The 10,720-nt window shown below is 36.8% G+C and overlaps 1 protein-coding gene across 1 annotated transcript in view; it reads left to right on the top strand.

Annotated features, from left to right (window-relative positions):
- Positions 1 to 10,720, top strand: part of Fcho2 (FCH and mu domain containing endocytic adaptor 2) — a 91,181-nt gene that overhangs the window by 14,845 nt on the left and 65,616 nt on the right. The window contains exons 3-5 of the mRNA XM_031360534.1: positions 1,533 to 1,607; positions 6,435 to 6,576; positions 6,662 to 6,814. Coding sequence (XP_031216394.1) covers positions 1,533 to 1,607; positions 6,435 to 6,576; positions 6,662 to 6,814 — 370 coding nt within the window. The remainder of the gene's footprint in view (positions 1 to 1,532; positions 1,608 to 6,434; positions 6,577 to 6,661; positions 6,815 to 10,720) is intronic.

Genomic DNA, 10,720 nt, shown 5'->3' with positions numbered 1-10,720 from the left:
AAAAAAAAAGGGGGGCTAGAGAGCTGGGCAGTGGTGGCGCATGCCTTTAATCCCAGCACTTGGAAGGCAGAGGCGGGAGGCACAGGGAAGGCGGATCTACACAGATTTCAAGACAGAGTTTCTTTGTGTGGCCCTGGTTGTCCTGGAACTCACTCTGTAGACCAGGCTGGCCTTGAACTCAGAAATCCGCCTGCCTCCGCCTCCCAAGTGCTGGGATTAAAGGCATGCATCATCATCGTCCAGCCTTGTTTTTAATTTTGAATTTAATTTTTTTAGCCTAAAATTTTCATGTTGTTAGTAGTTAGAGAAATGTTTTCTAGTGTAATGTTTTAGATCTATTTGTAAATAAACTCTGAAGTTCAGGATCTCACAATTGCTGGTGACTCATATTTAATTTTGTACAAATGATTGTCATAAGGCTCATTATTGCAAAACTTTTAATTACATCTTTATTTTATGTGCATGGGGGTGTACATGTGTCAAGTTGGAGGTTAGAGGATATCATGTGGGATTTAATTTTCTCCTTCTACCATGTGAGTTCCAGGGATTAAATTCAGCTTTTTAGGTTTGTAGCAGATATATTTACAACTGAGACATCTTACCAGTTCTAGTTCATTATTTTAAATACACTTCACAGTGTTGGATAGCAATAAACTGTTGACTACACTGAGTACTCATCCTAGAGCTCAGGCTGGAATCAATAAACTTAACTGTATACTGGCCTTAAATTTGCAATTTTCCTGCCTCAGCGCCCCCAGTGCAGGGATTATAGATGTGTTACCGTGCTTAGCCTTACTGGTTTTGTTGTTGTTGCAGTAATCATTTTATTAGTTATTATTGTTAATTTCTTGGTGTGCCTAACTTAAAAATTAAAATTTTATCATAGATATATGTATAGGGCAAGAGTATTTCTTGTATATGTAGATTTATTATTCATACTTGCCATTGCTATGAGAAAATAATTTAGAAAACAATGTAAGAAAGGATTTATTTGGCTCACAGTTTGAAAGGTGATCATTCATTTATGCTACACTGACCCTGAAGCCAGGGCAGCTGTCACAGCAGTGAGAGAATCTAGTAGGGGTTGCTTACCTTATGATTGCCAGGAAGCACAAAGCAAGCTAAGAAGGGACTGGGATTGAGGTTTACCTCCTCAGGATACATAATGCCTCCAAGTAGGTCCAGTCACTTTATTTTCACCACCGTCCAGTAATGTCTCCAGATTATAAATCCACCCAAGGATTAATCCATTATTTAGGGCAGAGGCCTCATGACCTCATATATTCTCAGTGATTGGGTTAACGAGCTGGAGATCAAACCTTTAACATAGGAACATTTTGGGGACACTACGTATCCAAACCATGACAATAGCCCTTAACACTGTCCAAGATTTTAGACATCCACTGGGGCCCCCTGCTGGTTTTTTAACCAGGCATGCTCTTATTTTTGCATTTTTAATTAAGGTTTTGTAACTTTGTTGTGTTTGGATCACTAAACAATAGATATTAAAATGTAGCAATTTAATTTTACAGAGCTACAATAGAAGAGACATACTCCAGATCAATGACAAAACTAGCGAAATCTGCAAGCAATTATTCACAACTTGGGTGAGTTAATTTCTAGCTGTTTTTCAAAATTTATTAAGGCAAAGTTCTTGAGACTGTTGGGTTTCTGCTAAGAGTCTGAAAGTTTGTAAATATGATATTCAGCGATGTATCACTTAGTGTTAGTATATTTTCAAAGTCTGTTAAAGTGGAAATTTAGGAGTTCTTTGGAAAGTCAGTTGTGTTGGATGGTGTTTTGCTGGGGCAAACATGTAAAGGAATGTTTCACTGAAATAGACACAATTGAAAGGATGTTTTGCTAATGCAGACATGTGAAGGAACATTTAGCTGAGGTGGACACAGGTGGAAGGATGTTTCACTAAGGCAGATTCCTGAAGGAATGTTTCACTGAAGCAGACTCAGATAAAAAGATGTTTGGCTAAAGCCAACTTGTAAAAGGACGAATGATGAAGGATTGATTCTTCGCTAATGACACACAAGAATTGGTCCACTTTGCATTGCCTAGTTGAGCTCCATTTGTCCTGATTCCATAGAGAAAGATGCACCAAACAACTTCTGGTGGTGTTCTGGCAGCTTTTTGCCACTTCTGAGGAAGGACTCAGGCCAGTTGGCAGACTGGTATCAACTGATACAGACTCACATGGATCTTTGCTAAGACAGACTCATTTTGAGGCAAGACCCATGGAAGACACGTGATGTTTGAAGGGAGTGTAAATAGGCCTCCATGGACTGAGAGAGGCTTGCTTGTAGAGCAACACTTCTTGGCCTCTAGCCTTAGCTAATCTTTGCTTTGTTGAGAGAGGCACAACCAAGAACTTCTCCTGGTGTTCCTGGTGGTCCTGGTACCTCCTGCTGACTTGTGCTGATTCAGCTGAGGCCTGACTGTCTCTGCTTGGTCATGCCACCACTGCTGATTCTTGTTTACTCTCCTGGCTCTACCGAACTAGACTGCTGGTATATTCATGAAGTATTTGCAAGTGGATAGAGCTGCCATTGCTGAATCCTGTGAACTGAGCTGTTGATTTCCTGACAGTGCAAATGGGATTTGCTCCAAAGAACAATTTCTAAACAGGTCCACTTACCCCAAATCCTAAAAACCTTTCTTTTTTTTCTCACTACATCTGGTGAGTGATGGGCTAGAAGGGAGGTTAAAGCGTTTAAGAACCATATTAAAAAAAAAAACATATTAAAAGTAGGTTGAGAAAAAAATCTAAAGCTACAGTGTGTTGTTAGGCAGTTGTCATTATTAAATAGCATAGAGTATATTTACAAAAAACTAAAATAATATCTGCGAGAACGCTCAGTGATAAGGTTATGATAAGCAGTTGATGTCTATTGTTGCATATATGATTAGTCATTGAACAAAATGTCACTATGAGCATGTGACTGACTGTATTGAGTACTTATTGAAAATGTTTGTTTTATACATATAAATATATTCCTGGTAGGAAATGTCATTGTAGTTACTAAATCAGTCAGTACAAAGATAATGAAGTTCTTTCTTTCTTGAAAAAAATTTGAAGTTAAAATATAATCACATTTTCTCCCTTCCCTTTCCTCCATCCAACCCTTCCTACCTATACCTTCCCTTGTTTTCTCTTAGATTCATACCTCTAGTTTTTTAAATGTCATTACATAGATTTATATGTTTATGTATGTACAAACATATAAATACAACCTCCTCAGTACTTATAATATTGTATATGATTTCAGGGCTGACCATTTGGAATTGGATAACTACTTGAGGAGCTCTTCCATGGGAGAGACTATTTCTCCTACTCTTACCATGTTTTGGCTGGGTGTCATTCTTTATCTAGAATTAAGGCTTCATGAAACTTATTTTTCAATGTAATCATTTAGTATTGCTAGGTTTTGAGATTGCAGTTAAATATGTGTAAAGTACTCTTCTAATTTTCTGAAAGTTCATTTAAATTTTGTAGCACTTTAGCAGTGATCTTTAAACACTCATTGAAATGATCTAAAATGGTAATACATGACCTGTAATCCCAGCATAAGGTGAGACCCCATCTTAAGATTAAATTTGGCCATGTGCTGTGTGCTCACTGGAGAACCTGCAGGCATGGGCAGGAAGGCTTCAGGCTGCCCTGCCCTTTGCACCTAGGACTGTTGAGACTGGTCATTGGTTGGTAGCTATTTTTATTTTTACCGCCATTAGTTTTCCAGTTCTTTTCTTTACCTTTCTCTATTTGTTTTAGGTTCATTCTTATTTTGTTATGTCTCTTCTCAGAATTTTGACATCCTTTTTCTAAAGGCTGCATGTTAATATCTTCTAAACATAGTTTCTTTTTTTCCAGACGCAGTAGGAGAGTCAGAAAATAATAATGAAAGCTGACTTAACTATGTGACTTTCACTTTATTTAGAAAAATCTACTGTAATTTTTAGTTTTTTGATGGATAAAGGAAGAAATACAGGTTGACTTGACTCGTGATTTCTGATAACATTCTGGTGTTTGGAATATGTGTTTCTTACATATAAGATGCACGTTAATTTTTTGTAGGTTTATTTAATTTTATATGCATTTTATATGCATGCATTTTCTTACATGCCTAGATGTGTACCATGTATGTGCTTGGTGTTCATGGAGGTCAGAAGAGAGCATTGGATCTCCTGAAACTATAGTAGAACTGTTGTAAGCCACCACATGGGTGCTGGGAATGGAACCCAGGTCCTCTGCAAGAGTACCAAGTACTCTAAACCACTGAGCCATCTTTCCAGCCTTCCATATTATATTTTTATTCATCTCTTAAGAGCATAGAGATTTTAAACATTGTTTTTTATTGTTGTATATTTTGTCAAGAAGTTTAATTTTGTGTTCCTAATTTGCACTTAGGTATATTTTGAATTTCTCAGTTGCCTATTAATATAATGTGTATTCCTTGCCCAGAAAAAAGTTGTACATGTCACAAGAATTTAATAGTGAGTGCAGGGTTAAAAGTGTGCTCCAGCATACATGTGTGTGTATAAGTGTAAATAAGTGTGAACAAATGTACATGTGTATACATAGTAACATGTAGAAAAGAGGACAAGAAAGGCTAAGTATTAGGGGATGACACAGCACCAAATGCAAACACTGAGCATGAATTATAAAGAGAATATAAAGCTAATAGTTTTTCTAGTTTAACTGTCATGAATTTTTTAGACTTAGTGTGGATAAGTCCATAAAAACATATTCAGTAGTGAAGGTATAAAATTCAGTGTGAAGCTGGACAGCTTCTATTCCAGTTGGCTTCTCTAACTATACTTTTCACTGAGTTGTGTGTGGGTTTGTGTGTGATTTACATTTCTTTAATTTGAAACTTTCTTATAATTAAGTTTAAAATAAAAAAAATATATATTTTAATTTGTGGAACTAGAGAGATGGATCAGTGGTTTAGAGCATTTGCTGCACTTTAGAGGACCCAGGTTCAATTCTTAGCATCCACATCATGGCTCACAAACATCTGTAACTCCAGTTCCAGGAGATTCAGTAATTTCTAGCCTTCTTGGGCACCCAGACACTCACACTTGGTATGCAGGCATACATGCAGGCAAAGCATCCATATACATAAAATAAAAATTAGAATTTTTTCTTATGTGGGTAACAAGGTAGGGCAGAGGGTGCTTTGTGGACTCAGTTCTCTCCTTTCTACCTTTACATGGGTTCCAGAGACTGAACTCAGGCTATTGAGTTTACATACCAAACACCTTTACTTGCTAAGCCATCTCGGTGGTCTCAAGAAACCTATTTATAGAGAAATCTCCCCCCCCCCCGAGAAATCTTATATTGAATACCCTTTTCAGTGTAAAGAATCCATTGGTAATGGTACACTCTCTTATCTGCCTTGTGATTTCTTGACTAGGGTATTTCAGGAAGTGAAGTTCATGTATTTTTGGGTATTTTTTTCCTCTTGAAAATTTCTAACCATTGTCAGATTTAGTGCTGATTAAATTTCAAATAAGATAAAATCTACTCAGAACAGTCCTAGTCTAAAGAGTCTAACCTTATCAAGCTTCTGCCATTTGTTTTTTCTATTCATAGCTTTATTGTACATACTTTTAAAAGTGTGTACTTGAACACAGCATTAATTATTCTTAGAACATTCTACATTAACCAGCCTGATTTAAACTAACCATAGAAATTTAGTATTACCCAAGGAATGTTTGAGACTGTTGATTATTTTAAGTCTTCTACTAGTGAGAAAAAGTGGCAGGAAAATATGTCGCATATTCCATACACTGTGGTTGATAGGTGAATTTGCTAATATATTGTTTAAGTACATAGGTACAATACAAAGCTCAGATAAAGATTTTAGATTGCTGCTGTTAAATAATTTGTGTATAATTGTTGAAAGCATAAAGAAATTGTGTAAAAATTGATTTTTGCTTATTTAAATTCAGAAGAGAAGGTTTTATTTTTGTTATCTGATTATTGTGATGCTGGGAATGAAACCCGGGATCTCTTACATGTGAGGCAAGTCCTCAGTCATTGAGCTATGTCTCCAACCTCAGAAAAACTTTAGTTTGATGGAGCGTCTTTACTGGGAAACTAGTAGTTTGAACGTTAACTTATAATACTAATTCATCATACAAAGGTTTGTGATGTGTCTGAATACACTTAAATGGCATGAACTGTGAAGACCTGTGACATAAAATTAACTAAGTTTTGTGTTCCTATAGTTCAAAGATACAAATAATTGAGCAAGAACAAACACACAAAAACTGTAGGTCATTATTTTAATTTCATCTTTTTCCCTCAAAAAATTGCTGAATCGAGTTCAACTTAGAACTTTAAACTTTACTTTTTCTTTCTTTTTTATTGGCTCTTTTTTCTTTTAATAAATTACTCCCATATTGTGCTTTTCCCTTAGAACATTTGCACCAGTGTGGGATGTGTTCAAAACATCTACAGAGAAATTAGCAAATTGTCATTTGGATCTTGTTAGAAAATTACAGGAATTAATAAAGGAGGTTCAGAAGTATGGAGAGGAGCAAGTAAAGTCTCATAAAAAGGTAACTTTCTTTCTGTTGAAGGATTGTGTGGTTACATGGTAAGTGCTTCATAGTTCATTTTATTGAACCATTTCTTATCAAACAGACTAAAGAAGAAGTTGCAGGGACTCTGGAAGCAGTCCAAGCCATTCAGAATATAACTCAGGCTCTCCAGAAATCTAAGGAAAATTACAATGCCAAATGTGTAGAACAGGAACGTCTGAAAAAGGAAGGAGCTACACAAAGAGAAATAGAAAAGGTAATTATAATAAAATATCTCTAAAACTTCCAGAGTACTTTTTTAAATACAATTTTTTAAAAAAATTATTTATTTATTTTATGTGTATGAGTACACTGTAGCTGTACAGATGGCCGTGAGCCATCATGTGGCTGCTGGGAATTGAACTCAGGCAGCTTGATCTTCATGTGGGTCCCGAACAGCTGGAACAGGGACTGCCCCAGGAGTTGTTGCCTGTATGTGGGATTATGTTCTACTAGCTGGGCTGCCTTATCTGCTCACTGGGAGAGGATGCGCCTGGCCTCACATAGATTTGATGTGCCAAGGTTGGGGAATTCCTAAGGGATTAAGTAGAAGAGGAAGATAATAATAAAAGAAAAGGTTTAAAAGAAAAAAAAAGAACCTGGCTCACTGCTGAAAACTGTGTAAGTGAAACAAAGGTCCTAGGACTGTGGTCTAGGTCCAAAGACTGGGGAGATTGGGATCTTAGAAGCATGAACTATAGATATATAAGCCTGTCCCACAGCCAGTCATGATTCTTTTGGACATACATTCTCTAATATTCTAAAAGGAACGTAACTTAAAACCGTCCTTTAAAGACATACTTTAAATTTGATCTTGGAGAACCAGCAGTAGATAAGCTGAAAGCTAGATGGTTGGGTGTGAATGAGAAAGCTTAGGGCATGTGGATTGGGATCCTGTGACTGTTCTTTACTTTCACAGCCAGGGAAAGAAAGAGAGGGAAAACCCAAAAACCTCCTATTTGGAATGAATAACACATGTAAAAGATCTAATGTTGAGACAGGTCACTAATGCAGTTAGTAACTGGAATAAGAATTCTTGGGTGAAATTTAAATTTAAAAAGCATCAACAAAAAGAAATGTTTGGCCGGGCAGTGGTGGTGCATGCCTTTAATCCCAGCACTTGGGAGGCAGAGGCAGACGGATTTCTGAGTTCGAGGCCAGCCTGGTCTACAGAGTGAGTTCCAGGAGAGCCAGGGCTACACAGAGAAACCCCGTCTCGAAAGACAAACAAAAAAGAATGTTTGTGTTAGGTTATACAAAGAAATAAGTGAATATAAAATTATACTAGAGAGGATTAGGAAATTAATGGAGACAGGATGAAACAAGATTTACTGGATAAAACCCAGCTAATTTGAAAAAATGGAAATGAAAAGAATACAATTTTTTTTTTTTTTTTTAAAGCAACAGAGTTGAAGAAGTTATAGTTAAAGAAGGAATTTGGAAGCTAGGCTACTTTGAATACTAGTACTCTTTATCCAAAACTCTTGGACTCAGAACCTTTTCAGATTATTGGATCTTTTCAGGTTGGGGATATTAATTAATTATCAATAACAATATTATTTTGAGACAGTTTCACTCTGTGACCCTGGCTGACCTAGAACTCTATGTAGACCAGCCTGGTCTTGAACTTGAGATCCACTTGCCTATGCCTCCCAATGCTGGTATTAATGCTATGTACCAGTATCCCTGACTGGATTTGGAGTGTGGAATATGTAGAATAGGGTAATAATAGGACCTAGGTATTTATGAAAATAAATTATTTTGTTTATACTTTAAGCATAAGTATTAAAGATAATTTCCCAAAACATTTTACTTTTTTGCATCTAAAGTCCCGCTGGATTTTTCTTCTTAGGTCAGAGGTTCTTTGCTTGTGTTAAAAGACCTTACTCAGAACATATTACAGAGAAATAAATTCATCCTCATTCATTTAATGCAAATTTCTAAGGGAATTAAAAAAAAATCCAGGTAATGATATACAGCTACTGCTTAGAGAATCAGTAATTCACACTGAAGTCACAATTGAGGAAACTCAGTAGTCTTTAGTTTGAAATTAAGCATACTAAATAAATGCAGACTTAATACCAGAGAAAAAGAAAATGTTAAAAGCTAGGAGGCATTTTCCCCCACATCTCTGAAATCGGAATACATATTCTGTTAATGATTTTTGTGTAGTTGCTGTTGGTAACATGACATTTATGATGACGCTTGTAAACTTAATTGTATGATTGGATAGCTGCATGTTAACCCAGGCTAGCCTCAAACCAACTGTGTAGTCAAGGATGATCTTGAACTCTTGATCGTCCTGTGTTCCTGCCTCTGCTTCTTGAGTACTGGGACTTACACTTCTGTACCACCACACCAGTTTGTACAATGCTGGGCATTGAATCTAGGGCTTCACATGTGCTAGGCAAGAACTCTACTACCTGAGCCAACCTTCACCAGTTTAGTATTTTTCCTTCTAAGTAAAGGCCTGAGTAGCAAAACTTTAGAACCTATGTGAAGAAGATGAAATGATGCTCCAGGAAGCGTACTTCCATCTCTTAAATACCCATCTGATGTAAGGACTAATATTGAGACATAATTACTGTGGTGGTGTGAATATGCTTGGCCCAGGGAGTGGCACTCTTAGGAGGTGTGGGTAGGTGTGGAGGTGGTTGAAGGAAGTGTGTCACTTGTGGGGGTGGGCTTTGAGATCCTCCTAGCCATGTGGGAGCCAGTTTTCTTTTAGCCTTTGGAACAGGATATAGAACTCTTCAGCTTCTCCTATACCATGCATGCTGGATGCTGCCATGCATCTCCCCTTGATGATAATGGACTGAATCTCTGGATCTATAAGCCAGCCCCTATGAAATGTTCTTATAAGAGTTGCCTTGGGGCTGGAGAGATGGCTCAGTGGTTAAGAGCACTGACTGCTCTTCCGAAGGTCCTGAGTTCAAATCCCAGCAACCACATGGTGGCTCACAACCATCCGTAATGAGATCTGATGCCCTCTTCTGGGGTATCTGAAGACAGCTACAGTGTACTTATATATAATAAATAAATAACTCTAAAAAAAAAAGAGTTGCCTTGGTCATGGTGTCTGTTCACAGCAGTAAAACCATAACTAAGATAGTTATCTAGTACTGATCTTCTGTGTGCAGTAATGTTCCTCCAAAACAGTTGATTTTATTACTATTGACTTATAGTAGTGATGTCAGTATTGTTATTGTGAGAAGTTATCACTGTAGTCTATAAGAGCATATATGTTCCTTGAAAAATTATTGAATTTCCAGTTTCTTAATATAATAAAAACAAATTTACAAAGTTTGTTTTTGCTTCATGATTTAGAATAGATTATTGCCTTAATGAGTGATTTGCTTAATCACCCCCCCACACATACTACAAATAAAAATAAAACTCTTTTTTTAAAGGCAGAAAAGCATGTAATGTGTGTTTAGTATAATTTTTATTGAATTTTAGAGAATACAAGATTGTCTGTTTAAATGTTTTATGAGTAAAATATATTTTGAGCATATTTTCCTCTACTCAAATCCTCCCAGATCTTATCTTCCTACTCATATAACTTTGTCCTCTCTCCTTACCCCTCTTTCTCTTTCTCTCTCTCTGTAAAAAAAAAAAGAAAGAAAATTAAACATAAAACCAGTAAGACAATGTCCAAATGAAACAGAAAACCCACAAAACAAAGCAGGGAGTTTGTTTTTGTTGGACACCTACTTTTGGGCGTAGATACTGCCATGGGGGCTTGATAATCCCCAGTGACATTCTTATCAGAGAAAACTGATTCTTCCCTTTGCCAACAGGTATCAATTACAAGTAGTTTCTTGCTTAAGAGTGGGACCTGATGTCCAAATCCCTTCTTAATTTTGGGACCCTGTCTGGGTCATGTTCTTTAGGGATGGACAACTCAGTACAAATCAGTGCTTACACATGCCTTTATATAACAACAAAATTGAATAATGTATATTTTTTATGTTGTTCCTTGTTAGAAACATAAAAGTAGCTCTTAACAGTTATTTACACTTGGGAGGCAGAGGCAGGCGGATTTTGAGGCCAGCCTGGTCTACAGAGTGAGTTCTAGGACAGCTGGGGCTACAGAGAGAAACCCTGTCTCGAAAACACCAGA

Source organism: Mastomys coucha, unplaced genomic scaffold (assembly GCF_008632895.1).
Source record: "Mastomys coucha isolate ucsf_1 unplaced genomic scaffold, UCSF_Mcou_1 pScaffold8, whole genome shotgun sequence".
Lineage (NCBI taxonomy): Eukaryota > Metazoa > Chordata > Mammalia > Rodentia > Muridae > Mastomys > Mastomys coucha.
Note: the sequence above shows the minus strand (reverse complement) of the source record. Positions and strands in the feature narration are given on the sequence as shown.